Genomic DNA, 16,325 nt, shown 5'->3' on the forward strand with positions numbered 1-16,325 from the left:
AACAATGAACAGAAACAAAATAACTTCTCTTTATATGAGAGTAATTAACAAAAATAAATCCGGTAAGTCAGAGCAAGAAACAATAGCCACAAATGAGCTGATTAAAACTAGTACTCCATTTCTTATACATACTTAGAATGAAGTGACATTATCCTATTTAATAAATTAAACCTTTGTCTTAAAATATTTACATTAAAGGTTTGTCATGACTGCAACAGTAAATGGAAAAAAGCTAACCAAAAAATACTTTTATTTTGACGCGGCGAGTGACGTCATCAGGCGGCGCCGCTTCAGCGCTGTGATTCAACTGGAGTAAGGTTTGTTTTAAAACGTTTACAGATATAAACCTATTTAAAGTTAATGATCTAAAGTTTTAGTTTTTTTATACAATGTTAAATTATGTTCCTGCTGTTGGACATATTATTTTAACCCTTTATACAACGTAGTACTATTTTATTCTCAGTATTTACAGGCAATTGTTTAAATAAAGTGGGTTAACAGAAAAGTGTGTAATAAGTATTAATGAAACCTTTTACCTGATTTATTTTTGTTAATTACTTTTATATAAAGAAACTGTTGAAGCAAGTGTTGAAGAAAAGTTATTTTGTTTCTGTTCATTGTTTTATTTATTTAATCAGGACATTTTAAATGTTTTGTTCATTTTAAACAGGATAAAGTGTCCAAACACAGAGAAAAACTCCTGCTGAAGCGACTGATCTCCACACTGTTATAAAGATGGCGTTTATTAAAGAGGAGAGTGAAGATTTGAAGATTGAAGAAACATTCCCAGTCAAACAGGAAGATCCACAGGAACAAACAGGTTGATTTTTATTCTCAAAGACATTTGATCTTGAAAAGTCATCTGATCCTCATTCAGATATATTTTAATAATAAGAATACTAAATTAAGTCCATCTTGCAGCCCTGAGTGTGCTGCCTAGTTCTCCTAAACGCACATAAGCACTCATTGAAAGACAGGAATGAGTTTCTTTCTTGTTACTTGTCCCCAGGTCTTTTGTCATTATTTTATGTATTATTAGTCTCCTACCTTCTTAATTCGTTAGTTATTGCTTTTCTTGTACCCCCACTGTGTGTAAAGAGTTCTTAAGCACTGGCGCTATATAAAATATATAAAAACATTAAATTAAAAAGTATTCTCATAGAAGATATCTGCTATTACAGTGATAGTGTTGGCTTAGTACTTTCCATTGTTACTAGTAGTTGTTAGTTCTCACAGATAGTATCCAAGTTAGAATTACATCATTATTATTATAACTAATTACCAGGGTTATTGTGTATAAACAAGGATTTCCGCGAGTTAAAAAAATTGTAAATTCCAAAATCCAAATTTCAGGCTTAAAAAAGTCTTAAATTTACTGAAATATTGTGTTGTATGTCTTGAATCTTTTTTTAAACAAGTCTTCATTTTCCTTTGTTCATGTTTTGCTTCGTACTCTGGCCAAAACCCATGCAATAACCAACAATTCATCTCAATATAACTTTCAACTTATGTTCAAAAAGGTCATTTTAACTCTATTTATCATAATGGTTTAATTATTTTCCTTACAATAACATTTGTTTAAATGTGCTCCATGTATTTACTGCTGAGGACATCGACCTGGACAGATTGTTGCGCATAAATTTAGTTTATTATAGTTTTTAAAACGTTGAAAATATTTTTTTATTTTTTTATTATTTTTTCGATGTTTATGTTGGAAAAAAATTGTGTGGATACAAGTAAAGCTTGCTTGTTTTTACACAATATTTAAAATCTTTTGCTAAGAAATATCTAAAATATGGTAATTTTTTATTATTAATTTATTATTTTATTATTAAATGTATTAAATATCATATTTTTTTGATAGAACAAATAAAAAAAAATTCATTTTGGCCATTTAAAAAATTCCTTAGCCTTTAGCCCAGGGGTCACCAATCCTGGTCCTGGAGGGCCGGTGTCCCTGCAGGGTTTAGCTCTAACTTGCCTCAACACACCTGCCTGGATGTTTTAAGTATACCAAGTATCGCCCTATTCACACGGGGCGTCAGCGTCAACGCTTCCCATTCACTTTGAATGGGTGACGTCAGGCGTTGCCGAACTGCATTGTGGATCCGTCGGCGCCGCTTCAGAAGCGTTCCTCGCTGCAGAAGTTGGGACCAGCTCAACTTTTCAAGCGCCGACGGAAGCGTCAGCCAATCAGATCGCTGTATGCAAATACACCAGCTCAGACAGTGGCCTATTGCTGACTGAATTTCATTGGCTGACGCTTCTATGACGATCGTTTCAGCTCCAACTTCAGACACGCCCTCTGTCAAGCGTTGACGCTGAAGCCCCGTGTGAATAGGGCGTAAGAGCATGATTAGCTTGTTCAGGTGTGTTTGATTAGGGTTGAAGGTATATCTGCAGGACACCAGTCCTCCAGGAACAAGTTTGGTGACCACTGCTTTAGCCCTTCATCAGTTTAAATTTTCATTCATAATAGTCTTAAAAATGTCTTTAATAGTCTTAAATTTAACTTGATGAAACCTGTAGAAACCCTGGTTTAAAGTATGTCAGAAAACATGGATGCCCCTAATTAAAAATATGCTGAATGAAATGGACACTAAAATAATTAATCATTATAAAACATTGTACAGTATTCTAAACTATATGATGTTGCTGTGGGACAACGTGAGACAAAAACAAATTATAGTGGAACAATAACGTTTAGCATTGCACTGACTAAAACTGGTAAAACAAACTAGCCTAAAAATGACTTTTGCTGTTAGAAATGGATTACAGCATGCTGATGATATGCAAACATTAGAATGTAAGGTTTTTATGTTTTAAGTTTTTCAGGACAACAGTATCTCCAGCAGAAAATATATCCATAGATGCCGTTTTAAATCGTAAAGAAATCTGTGCTTTTGTAACTAGTGAAGACAGCAGAAGTCAATGATTCATCAGAATAATCTTGCCTGACATGTTTACTGCTCCAAAATACTTTAAAAGTTTCTCAAATAAAAATTTTTAGTTCAAAGGGAATTTTTTGGTTTGTTTTGTTTTTTTACCCAGACATTTAAAATATATGTGGCGCGCAGAGGGGATAAGGCTTTTTGTTGGTCGCAAGACCAATACAATAACTGGCACACTAAAGCCAAATTAACACAAACTATTGCAATTAGAGCTCTACTACGCCACCCAGTACATTTGCTAGGACATAAAATACAGGTTTCATACTACTGACAAAGAGACGTGGATATAGAAGAATAAGGTTTCTTTTATTACAATTCAATTATTTTTGGACCACAAATATTAAAAGACAGGCACATGCACTCTTTTTAAAAAGGCACTAGTGGAGGCAATTACAAAAAAAGAAAAAAGATAAATCCTCATCCAACCAGAGGAGCTGGGGCTCACCACAGTCGGGCAGGCTAGGCACTGGGCCCAAAAATGACCCACAGATTCACACGTGCACACTTTGATTTAAAACACCACACAGTGAAATTCAATGCACACAAGTGGGCAAAATACTAATTAATAGAAAAAGAGTCACGCCACACAGCGGCCCGACTGCCTGTACTAGACACCCCCAGCTCCTAGGGAAAGAAGAAAAACCACAATTAGAAAAAAAATAAAAAGTACAACAAGCACATATATTAAATGGGCTCACAGAAGCATCAAAATGAGAGACTACCTGAGAGCGGCTACCAGCCACTCAGGGGGGCACGGAGGTGACAGGCCCCAGCTAATCATACAGTGTAAAGCACAAGGTCGCAATGTTAAAACAGGACAAAGCACCACAAATGCAGCAATTGAAGCAAAGTAAAGCAGTCCTCGAGACCACAAACTTATTTTACGTTTCCTATTTTTGTAAATATGCAAAAGAAACAAAGATCAAAGAGAACAAATATGCAAAAAGCAAAACACTGATACAAAAGCAGCAAAAAAAAAAAAAAACACAACAACTCAAAAACACAAATATAACAAAACAAAACTAGAAACAACAGAACTAGAAACATAACAACTGAAGACAAAACAAAACTAGAAACAAAACAGCAGCATCCAGCATGTCAAGTGCAGGAGATGCTCAAGCCGCAGTGCAACGTATGATAAAACAGAGCACAATCAACCGACATACCTTCCAAATACAGTTGATTACAGGGGTTTCACATACCGCTACACGAGATGCCAGTCATCCCTCCGGCAGAGCAAGGCATCCATACTAAAAACTAGCTAAAAGATATAAAAATCAGTTTCTATTTCTAGTTGTACAAAATGCACAAAATGTATGAGCAGTATCGCTCTACTTACCGACCGGGAAGACAGCAGTCACGGGAGCTCGCAGAAATGTCAACAAACATCACAAGGGAAAGTTCAGCAACATGAAACTCCATTTCATAAAGCTTACGATGCCCCACAGCAGCCACTCTACAGTGCAACAGCAGCCGAACAGACACCAGCCTTCCAGAGCAAAAAACTAAATTAAAACCAAAACACACTTTAAAACGAAAGCGAAAAGGGCTTAAACAGCCGCTACATACCAGACGCATGGCAGCGACACACACACCACATCGAGTCAGCTGGACGATGGTGCAACTTCCACTTATCTCAGATGGACTTTTATACACCTCTTAACAATGCCCAGTTAGTAATGGGCGTACACAAATGCTTAATGCATAACATCTGCTATATATATATATATATATATATATATGTTTTAGAGCAGTAATCACAATACAGTTAAACCGTGATATTTTTATTCAAGGTCATCATACCGTCAGAAACGTATACTGGCCCATACCTAATGCTGCTTAATGTTGCAAAGTCATATTTTCTAATTTTATTATTTTTCTTTGTATGTATAGTCATGAACACACTTGTTTGTAGAGCAAATAGCCGGTTCAAGAATTCACACTTAGCTGATAATCTATCAAAGCTTGTTTGGCATGCTGTCCCGGGAGATAGCCCCGAGCTCAAGGGATCCTCGAGCCCGGGGCTTCCCCCTGTTCGCAGAGCTAGAGGGGAGCCTGAGCTCGGTGGATCTCAGAACTCCCCGACTGCGATAGCTAAGGGAACACCTGTGAAGGGGGCTAAAGCGTGCTTGATTCTTAAGCATGATGCATATCTTTAGACAGTGGGAGGAAACTGGAGAGACCGGGGAAAACCCACGCGGACACGGGGAGAACATACAAACTCCTCACAGAAACGCCCACCGAAACTAGGCCGGTGGTGTACTTGCTGTGAGGCTCTCAGTGCTAATCACTGGGCCACCGTGCCGCCCGATCAAGGTCAAGGAGGAGAATTGGGGAGGAAGGGGGGTTTCTTCCAAACGAAGCTAAGGTGGACTGAAAACTTCTTTATAGTAGCTTAGGGCTCATATGATTGGAAGATAATGATTAGCTAATATGAGACCGGCAGTGATAAATCATAAGCATGTGATCCTCTCGAAATTAGTTAATAAACAAATTTCAATTATTATTCCTGGTTATTTCTCCAATAGGAAACTGAAGTTCTAAAACGCGTCAGATTACGAATGTAACCATGGTTCCCTAAGGGAACAAGACGCTGCGTCTTGTTCCCTTAGGGATACAATGGGATACCATCCCTCTCTTATAACCTTCTGAAGCACAGGTGTAATCAATCCAATGTAATTGGCGGGACGCAACGTGCGTGTGGCGTCAGACCGAAGGTATAAAAGCCCCACACTCACAGTGAACTTCAGCTTATACCTCTCGAACGGAGCGCACCAGGTATGAAAAAGTATGGCAACGCGACGCAGCGTCTCATTCCCTTAGGGAACCATGGTTACATTCGTAACCTGACGCGTTCCCTTTCGGGAACTCTACGCTGCGTCTCTTTAGGTGACACAATGGGAACACTATCCCAAACACGCCAAAGTTTTACATGCCGGGGATGAGTTCTCCTATATTGCTAGGACACTGGAACCCGGAGTAGGGTCCAGGTCCAACTGATAAAACCTTACAAAGGTATGTGGGGTAGACCACCCAGCTGCATTGCAGATGCCAGTCAGGGACTGGCCAGAACGAAAGGCTTTCGAAGCCGCCATACTCCTGGTTGAGTGAGCCCTGATCGCCTCAGGTAGAGGCCGATGCAGGGCTTCATATGCTAGTGAAATAGCCTCGACTATCCACCGGCTCAGAGACTGCTTAGATGCTGGCGCCCCAATTTTGGGTGAGCCATACAATACAAACAACTGTTGTGTTGTCCGCCAAGCGGACGTACGATGTACGTATGCATCTAGTGCCCGCACTGGGCAAAGCAGATTCAAGCGCTCCTGATCTGGCGTCATAAATGGTGGAGGATTAAAGGCCTGCAGCACAGTAGGTCGCACCACCTCAGTGGGGACCTTAGGAACATAGCCTGCTCTGGGGTACAGAAATGCTCTCACCATACCAGGTGAGAATTCCAGACAAGAGGGAGCTACAGACAATGCTTGTTAATCTCCTACTCTTTTGATGGATGTAATGGCCAACAAAAAAAACGTTTTAAGGGTCAGAAACTTTTCTGACACATCCTCAATTGGTTCAAAGTGGGCTGTCGACAGGCCCTCAAGCACTATCGACAAATCCCAAGTAGAAAACCTATTGGCGCAGGCAGGCCTCAACCTCGTTCCACGGAGGAATCTGACCACCAGAGGGTCTTTGCCAAGACCATCAGTACGGTATGCGGACATTGCCGCTACATAACCTTTAAGCGTTGACGGAATCAAACCGAATTCAAAACGCTCCTGGAGAAATTGCAGCACTGACCCCGCAGGGCAGTGGACTGGATCCAGGTGGTGGTCTGTACACCACGAAGTAAAAAGTTTCCACTTGGTGGCATACAATCTCCTCGTGGAGGAAGCTCTGGAGCTTAGTATGGTTTGAACAACCTCAGTTGACAAACCAAGATCTACAAGGTGGGCCCCCTCAGAGGCCACACCCACAGTTTCCAGAGGTCCGGGCGGGGGTGTACTGTCATTCCCTCCGCCTGGGACAGGAGGTCTCTCTGGACGGTATTCTCCCATGGGAGACCGTCGAGGAGAGACACTAGGTCCGAGAACCACACTCGTGTGGGCCAATAAGGGGCTAACAGCAATAGGTTGTACCCCCCTTGACGGACCCTCTCCAGGACTCCCGGGAGCAGAGCGATTGGGGGAAAAACGTACAGACGAAGCCTCGGCCACGTCTGCACCATGGCATCCAGCGCCAAAGGTGCTGGATGTGTTTGGGAGAACCACAATGGGCAATGTGTTGTTTTCTGACAGGCGAATAGATCGACGTCGGCTCTGCCGAATCTCTGTCAAATGGCCGCCACCACTTTTGGGTGTAGTCGCCATCCCCCAGGCTCCAACCCCTGTCTCGACAGGAGGTCCGCTCCCACATTCATCGGACCTGGGATGTAAGCTGCCTTCAGAGAGAGCAGCCTCCCCTGAGCCCACAGATGGATTTGATTCGCCAACCTGCACAGAGGGCGCGAATTCAAACCCCCTTGATGGTTGATATAAGAGACCACCGATGTGTTGTTGGTCTTCACTAACACATGGTGACCTCTCACTTGAGGGAAGAAGTGCCTTAGAGCCTGAAACACTGCTAACATCTCCAAGCAGTTGATATGCATGTGGAGATGATGGTCCCTCCACTGTCCCGATGCGGGAAGGCCCCTCAGGGTCGCTCCCCAGCCCTTGCGTGAGGCATCTGATGTCAGAGCCAGGCGCTGAGATATTACTCCTAGTGTAGGGCCCTGGGACAGAAACCAGTGCTTTTTCCATATTGATAACGCTCGTAGGCAACGCCTCGATGCTTTGATTGTGTGGAACGGATTTCCCCTCGGGGAAAACCCCCTGGTTTTGAGCCACCACTGTAATCGTCTCATGTGTAGCAGACCCAATGGGATTATGTTGGAGGCTGCCGCTAGTAGACCCAACAGCTTCTGGAACTGTTTGACTGTGATGGCTTGGCCCAGTCTGATCCTCTTTGCGGCTGCCCGAATTGACTCGATTCGGGTGGGGGACAGACACGCAAACATCGTCGTGGAGTCCCATAGCACACCTAAAAAAGTGGTCTTTTAAGCTGGCACAAGCACACTTTTCTTTTGGTTTAGCCGCAACCCCAATTTCTCTATGAAAGAACAACACCTCGATGTTGAACCGCTAACTCCCTCGATCGGGCTAGAATGAGCCAATCGTCGAGGTAATTGAGAATTCGAATCCCTTGTAGCCGCAGCGGAGCCAAAGCTGCGTCGACGACTTTGGTAAATGTGCGGGGTGAGAGTGCTAGGCCGAACGGAAGAACCCTGTACTGATAAGCCTTGCCCCCGAAGGCGAATCTGAGGAACTTCCTGTGACTTGGGAGGATGGAGATGTGGAAGTATGCATCCTTCAGATCTATCGTGACAAACCAGTCCTTGGACTGTATTTGTGACACGATGGTGCTGATAGTCAACATATTGAACTTCAGTGTTTGTACGGATCGATTTAGCTGTCTTAGATCTAATATCGGACGCAGCCCTCCATCTTACTTTGGAACGATGAAGTAACGGCAGTAAAACCCTGACTCGATGTCTAGAGGAGGGATCTGTTCTATGGCTCTCTTCCTCAGAAGAGATTCTATTTCTTGTTCCATCACTAGAGCTTGCTCTGGCTTCACTAGGGTATCCAGCACCCCGTTGAAGCGAGAGGGGCGTGAAGCAAACTGAATTCTGTAGCCCTACTCTATGGTAAGCAGGACCCACTGCGAAACATTCGGCAGCCGTTTCCACTCTGCCAAAAATTTCTGCAGGGGGTACCAGTCTCTCGAGACTGGTCTCTATGTTCCCCTGAGTAGCTAACTCTGGGCACTGAGGCGAACTCACCACAGGAGGCCCTTGATTTAACTGCTCTTGGACCCTCAGTAGAGGGGGCGAGTCCACTAACGTCACCACTTTTGGGATGAAACGTTTGTGGATATCGCCGGGGGTCTCCACGCCCTGAGACACCAACGGTGGGAGGGTTGGTGGATAGACCCCCTGTGGGCAACGAGGAGGTGGCCTTTGCTCCTCGTTGGGGGCTGCCCGAAGAAGTCCCAGTGCTAGGACTTCTTCTGAGGCCCAGACCGTTTCACAACGATGGTCCTCGGACCACCGTATGTCCCCGTCTTTGCCTCTTGAGAGCGTTTCCCACCCCATTTCCTTTTTGGGGGCTGACGAGAAGCCACACTCTCTTTTTGCTCGGCTCTATACCGGGCAGATGAGCTGGTTGACGGCTGGGGCTGGTCCCGCTGCATAGCCCCAGAAGGATGCCCTTTTGGTCGAAGGAAGCTCCCGTAGGAGCCCGACCTCTTTTTCGCCCGCTCAAACGATTTGGCGACCCGATCTACAGAGTCGCCGAACAAACCCGCGGGCGAAATGGGAGCATCAAGGAAAATTCGTTTATCTTCCTCCTTGATGTCCACTTGATTCAGCCATAAATGTCTCTCCGTTACCACCATGGCCGCCATAGAGCGGCCTAAAGATCTAGCTATTTCTTTGGTGGCACGGAGAGACGGGTCCGAGGCCCAAAGTACTTCTCTTACTGTATCGGGCCCCGCCCCATCATTATCAAGGGCTTCCTTCAGCAGGTCCGCCTGGTATGCCTGCAAAAGTGACATTGTGTGCAGACACCCAACAGACTGGCCTGCTGCCGCATATGCCTTGCCGACTAACATCGATGTTAATTTTACTGGTTTTGACGGCAAGGGGGGGGGGGTCTTCGCCGATGATGCCTGAGGTAGCAAATGGCGCGCCAAATGCTCCTCCATTTTCGGCATTGTGCGGCATCCGTGCTCATTCAGACCAGCAACGGCTGAATATATTGATCCCTGCTGGCTTATAACACGGGCAGTGTATGGATTTTTCCAAGTGTAAATGATCTCTTTTTGGAGATCTTTGTTAAATGGAAGACCCCCCCTCAGAGGCCTGTCTCGTGATGGCAGGATGCGTTCATCACACAAACCAGCTTTTTTGCGCACTTCCTGCCTCTCTACTTCCCAGTTAATATTATATTTAGCTGTTACATTGGCCAGGACCTCTGCCAGCTCATCATATTCGGGGCATAATGGGGGAACGTCATTTTGGCCCCGAAGGCCCTCCATACTCTTGACTCCCTCAGAATCCGGGAGGCGGAGCAGCCGCCCATCAGCGCGAGAGGAAGAAGCCGATGAACGGGCTTCCAGCTCGCGCAGACTGGACCTCGATCTCACAGTAGAAGGAGGAGAAGAAGCCCTCGAGCTTGTCTCCATCCCCTCTGCCAGATCGGCACACCTGCCGCCGGCTCTTTATCAAACAGAGCGCGGCGACTTCGCAGCACTCGACCAGGAAGTGAATCGCAATGCACACAGCCACCCCCCTCAAGGGCTGACTGTGCGTGCTCCTGACCGAGGCACTGCACACACAAATCATGCGTGTCCTGTTCTGTGAGGAAACGAGGACATGGCGGTACACATGATCTAAATGTCTTCTATTTTGCAAATTTTTAAATAGAAAATGAAAGTGTGTGCTTTGATTCAGTTTAAATGGTTTTTGTAGTGCCTTATCAGTGCTGTGAGTGCTTCAAAATCAACGAACTCATTCGCAGAGTGAAGAGAGAAAAAGCTGAAGTTCACTGTGAGTGTGGAGCTTTTATACCTTCGGTCTGACGCCACACGCACATTGCATCCTGCCAATTACATTGGATTGATTACACCTGTGCTTCAGAAGGTTATAAAAGAGGGATGGTATCCCATTGTGTCTCCTAAAGAGACGCAGCGTAGAGTTCCCGAAAGAGAACAATAGCATATGAGATCAGGGGCCTGTTTCAGTAAGGAGGTTCAACCAACTCGGAGTTTAAACTTGAACTCTGAGTTGATTTACAGAGAAACTAAAAACTCAAGAGTTTTCTGTTTCAAAATAGTTAATATGAGTTGGGTCAATCAACTTTGCCTAGACCAACTCAGAGTTAAGCGCGCACACCATGAATATAAAAAAGGCATTATCAATGGAGCGCAGATATTACAAGTGACCATATCAACATCTGAAAAAAGAGATCAGCATTTCTTTCTCCTGCTGAACTTGATGTGCTCATGCAAAATTATAGCAAATATGACCATATATTTAAAAAGTAACATTACTGCATCAGGAAACAAAAACAGTTAGCGTGGGAAAACATAGCTGCTGAAGTTAATGCGTAATTATACATTTAAAGTATTTAAATATTTAAGTATAATAAAATGAGTAATGTAATGTGTGATCATTAAATTTTTACCCATGTTCCCACTTTTAAACACGTTGATCAGTTTTAATAGATTTAAAAGTGCACTTGTCTGCCTCTATTATTGATCAAGTGGTAGAGGTTGATATGACATTTAGAATATAAGCAGAACTAAAAAAATGTTTTAGAACGAATAATAATCCTATTAATCCAGTAACAGTACATGTCAAAGGACAGTGAATTTAAGCAAAACATTTATTTTAAAAGGACAAGCCATTCTCGTACGTGACTTACATTTGTTCTTTGTGTGACTGTAATGTAGGCAATAGCTGTGTTTCCATCCAAAAATATTAATTAAATTTATGTGCAAAACTGGAATATCACATAAAATATATGCAAATAAATCAGCGTTTCCATGCTACGAATCAAAGAGAACAAAATCACCACTTCCTGATTAACTGGCACCAAATATCAACAGTAAAAACGGAATTTACTGCAGTAGAAGAAGCTGCGTCAATCTTTCCTTTATTTAATAAATGTACTCGCGCCTTGAAGACAATGCTGACACACAATGAACACGTGGGGGTGTTTGAAGCCATGAGACGCTGAGAACAGACGCTCTTGACACTCTGGAGGTCATTAATAATATACATTAATACTGAAAAGGTTAAGGTGTTTTAGAATGACCAAAACACTACCTCTCTTTCAGAAACAGGCTTGACTTACCCTGATTTCTCCAGTTTGACAAACCTGCCATTTTGAAACGGAAAACCCAGAGGTTTTTCTTATTTCAGGGTTAAAATACTCTGAGTTTTCAATTAACCTCCTTTCTAAAATGGGGCCCTGATCACTGCTATGACATGATTGACAGTTGTCTCTTTGTACTCTGGTTATCCAGAGAGCTGATGCTGAGTAGTTTTAGGGCTTTTCACACTTTAAATTGTTAACCTTGTGTCATTCTAACAATGGATAAACAGAATCCTGGGTTATCTGTAATCATGTTCCACACTGCTCATGCTATACCTGGGGTTAAAATATAAACCGGGGTGTTTATTAACAGAAGTTTCACATTTGCGAACCCCGGGTTAACATTATTATTTGTATTTTTACGTTGCCACTCTCCCTGATTGGACAAACAGCAGGAAACCTTTTTAGATAGCATTTCTACATTTTGTCAGGTATATAAAATGTCATCATGTAGGTCTTCAGCTAAGCCTCAGAACATGCACAAAGGCAATAAAACAATGACAAAAATACAAATTAATGAAAACAAGTAACAAAGTATGTCATCTCGCCATCTCCTCATTACTCCAGGTAAAGCAAACGTTGCATTAAGCATTTGCGTAAATTCATTCATTCATTTTCTTTCGGCTCAGTCCCTTTATTTATCAGGGGTCGCCGCATCAGAATGAACCACCAACTTATCCAGCATATGCTTTAAACAGCGCATGCCCTTCCAGCTGCAACCCAGTACTGAGAACATTTGAATAAGTTATGTACAATAATGCTAACTCAAAAATATTAGCGTCAATTACACGCACTTGCTGTCAACATGCAGGATTTGTCTCAATCGTGTCTTTCAAGCAAGTTAAAAATGTTTAAATGGAGTGGAAGTTACGCATGAATGAACACGGTTAATCTAGAGCGTGTTCATTTGATCGTTTGCATTTAAAGCCACAGGCACAAAAAGAGCTATAGAGAAATATTCTGCAAGGTATTTGATCTTATTTTGAGCCAAAACCTTTAACATCTTGTAAAAAGGTTCATAATAAGAACCCTTTAAACGGGATTGTTGATGCAGAAATGAAAATAGCCTCACCATTTACTCTCCCTCGTGTGGGTTTTAAACCTTTATGAGTTTCTTGATCCTGTTGAACTCAAAAGAAGATGAAAACGCAGAGATTGGCTTACTTTGTGTTCCAGAAAAAAGGAAAAGTTCAAAACTGCATAACACAGAGTAAATGGTAAGGTCATTTTTTATTTGTGGGTGAAACATCCATTTCATGCTTGTTCCTTTGGGCCTTCATACTAAAGTTCACTTTTTTTTTAGACTTGGTGGTGCTGAAAGAAGAGACTGATCAAATGGAGGAGAAACAGCAGTTAGAGAAACCCCAAGAACTAATGACTAATGAAAAACCCACACTGACTAAAAAGACTTCACGTGGAAGACCTCGGAAAGCCAAATCTGGATGTCATTTCAGCTGTAAACAGTGTGGGAAAAGTTTCAGTCAAAAGTCAAACCTTGATGTTCACATGAGAGTTCACACAGGTGAGAAACCTTACACCTGTGAACACTGTGGAAAGAGTTTTGGTTATATACAAGGCTTTAGAACCCACATGAGAGTTCACACTGGAGAGAGGCCGTACACATGCCAACAGTGTGGAAAAAGCTTCTTTCATGCAGGAAGCCTTGTGGTGCACATGAGAATTCACACAGGGGAGAAGCCTTTCAACTGTGCACAGTGTAGAAAGAGTTTCAGCCAAAAGCAGAACCTTGACGTTCACATGAAAGTTCACACTTTGGAGAAACCGTACACCTGCGAACAGTGTGGAAAGAGTTTTGGTTATATACAAGGCTTTAAAACCCACATGAGAATTCACACTGGAGAGAGGCCGTACACATGCCAACACTGTGGACAAACCTTCTATCATGCAGGAAACTTTGCAGTGCACAGAAGAATTCATACTGGAGAGAGGCCGTACACATGCCAACAGTGTGGACAAACCTTCTATCATGCAGGAAACTTTGCAGCACACATGAGAATTCACACTGGGGAAAAGCCTTACTCTTGCCCTCAGTGTGGAAAGAGTTTTAAGCGAAATGGCACCCTTGAAGTCCACATGAGAACTCACACTGAAGAGAGAATTTTTACTTGCACATAGTGTGGGAAAAGTTTTTCTCAAAAACAAGACCTTGAGATCCACATGAGGATTCACACTGGAGAGAAACCTTACACATGCACAGAGTGTGGTAAAAGTTTCATATGTAAAAACGCACTTGATTACCACATGAGAACTCACACCGGAGAGAAACCGTTTGCATGTGTTCAGTGTGGAAAGAGCTTCACAACCAAATCTAGCCTCATGAACCACATGAATTTTCACACTGGAACCATAGTGTTCACATGTGATCAGTGTGAAAAGAGTCTCACACGCAAAGACTCCATTAAGAAACACATGAAGACTCACTCAGGAGAGGATCATTTTAGATGCAATGAGTGTGGAAAAGACTTTAAACATAAAAGAAGCCTCAACACTCACATGAAGCTTCACAATGGAGAGCAGAGTCCTCAAAATTGAGGCCTTGTCCACACAAACACTGGTATATTCAAAACGGCAGCTTTTTCATGTAGTTTGGCTGTTCGTTGACGTGAAGTTTATTTATAAATTACTTTCGAGAGGATCACATGTTTATGATTGTCCACAACTGGTCCTGCATTAGCTAACATAATTCACCAATCAGATGATTCCTAACTCACTATAAATAACCAGAGTTTCTTACCTCGGTTATCTTTGTCTTGAGAAATTCCCCTCCCACCCCTACTCCCCCTCCTTCTAGATTGTAATGTAATGTAATGTGTATTTATTGTATATAGCGCAATTATTGTGTATGGCCATACACCCAAAGCGCTTCACAATCATGAGGGGGGTCTCTCCACACCACCACCAGTGTGCAGCATCCACTTGGATGATGCGACGGCAGCCACAGGACAACGACGCCAGTGCGCTCACCACACACCAGCTATTGGTGGAGTAGAGAAACAGTGATAGAGCCAATTCGGTGGAAGGGGATGATTGGGAGGCCATGATCGTATGGGCCGATAGAGGGACTTTGGCCTGGACACCGGGGTTACAACCCTGCTCTTTCACGAGAAGTGCCATGGGATTTTTAATGACCACAGAGAGTCAGGACCTCGGTTTAACGTCTCATCCAAAAGACTGTGACCCCGTCGTTAGCAATGTTGCCTCAAAGCAAGAATGTTACAGGTTAAAGTTTGCTGAACCGGTTAACACTTTGTGTGGAGTTTGCTCGTTAACTCTGTGCTTGCGTAGGTTTTCCCCAGGTTCCTCCCACAGTCCGATCTAATTAAACTGAACATTCTACATTGGCACCATAGTCGAGCTCTTAGTAAGCCATATAGCTCTCTTTAGCCATCTCTATATCTGTCAGTTGAACAGAAACGAGTCGGGGGAGTTTATCAAGAATTACCTGAGCTCAAACTCCCCTCACACCCTACTTGCAGAAGGGAGCCCAGGGCTCGGGGATCTTATGAGCTTAGGGCTCTCCCCCGGGACAGCTTTCCCTCCTTTAAATCTCTCAAATTATTATATGCAATCTCCTCAGTTATTGGACTTTTTAACTGACAAGGGGAAAAACTTCAAAAACATATACACTATGACTTAAACTACTACTGTTGACTGTTGTGTTTAAGGATAGTGTAATGCAATATTGAAAATTTAGGATTCAATAATGAATATTGAGAATTCCAGATGTTTCAGAGCAGGTCGACACACACACATAGATTGCTATGATAAAGCAGGCTAAACAACTATACATGTATCAATTAAGCTATATGCTAAATAAATTCTGATTTTTTTTTTTGATAGGCTAAAAATGTTCATGTGTTAGCTATCTACCACTAACAAGTAGTCTTATATGCAAAGATGTGTTATTCAAAAATTTGTTTATAGTTGTTAAAAAATACTAATTGTCCATATTGGCTCTGTTCAGGATCCCTTGTCTGTCCGACAGTGCTCAAGCTAAAGTGAATAACCACTAATATAGTTCTGTGTGTGATGACACACAATTACAGTGATGTTGCTTTGTGTTTTCTGAAAGAATGAATAATTTGTTCCAGACCATCCCATCCTCGTGTGCAAAAGAATGCCAGCAGGCTTAGATGAGATAAGAATAAAAATGCATCAAGATGCACTTCATACAAAAATAAATATTTTTTATGACTATTTTTTAAATGTTTAAATATCTTTCCCATCTACAGTAATTAGTACATTTTTGCATGATTTTAAACACCTCTGTGGTGTTCTGTCATTACTTTCAGACCTAACCTGAATGCAAATGAAACAGAGGAAGCGAGTTTAAGAAGAAATAGTCTTGTTATTCAAAAGTAAAATAATTTAGTTT

The 16,325-nt window shown here is 42.5% G+C and overlaps 2 protein-coding genes across 3 annotated transcripts; one reads left to right on the forward strand and one right to left on the reverse strand.

The window, feature by feature from the left end:
- Positions 1-274: 274 nt before the first annotated feature.
- Positions 275-16,132, forward strand: LOC103908679 (zinc finger protein). Its single transcript, NM_001441710.1, has 3 exons — positions 275-317; positions 671-820; positions 13,233-16,132. Exons 2-3 carry the CDS (start codon positions 736-738, stop codon positions 14,063-14,065), a joined length of 918 nt encoding a protein of 305 aa, NP_001428639.1. The 5' UTR covers positions 275-317; positions 671-735; the 3' UTR covers positions 14,066-16,132.
- On the reverse strand, positions 3,237-8,023 carry LOC148682199 (uncharacterized). Of its 2 annotated transcripts, XM_088650327.1 has the most exons (4): positions 4,291-8,023; positions 4,118-4,212; positions 3,674-3,724; positions 3,237-3,575 (listed from the first exon to the last, which is right to left on the reverse strand). In XM_088650327.1, exon 1 carries the CDS (start codon positions 8,021-8,023, stop codon positions 6,437-6,439), a length of 1,587 nt encoding a protein of 528 aa, XP_088506453.1. In that variant the 3' UTR covers positions 3,237-3,575; positions 3,674-3,724; positions 4,118-4,212; positions 4,291-6,436. The 2 variants fall into 2 exon arrangements, with proteins under 2 accessions (XP_088506453.1, XP_088506452.1); XM_088650326.1 differs by having other exon boundaries at positions 3,237-4,212.
- Positions 16,133-16,325: the final 193 nt, after the last annotated feature.

This window comes from Danio rerio, chromosome 4, assembly GCF_052040795.2.
Source record: "Danio rerio strain M-AB ecotype USA chromosome 4, GRCz13ab, whole genome shotgun sequence".
Classification (NCBI taxonomy): domain Eukaryota; kingdom Metazoa; phylum Chordata; class Actinopteri; order Cypriniformes; family Danionidae; genus Danio; species Danio rerio.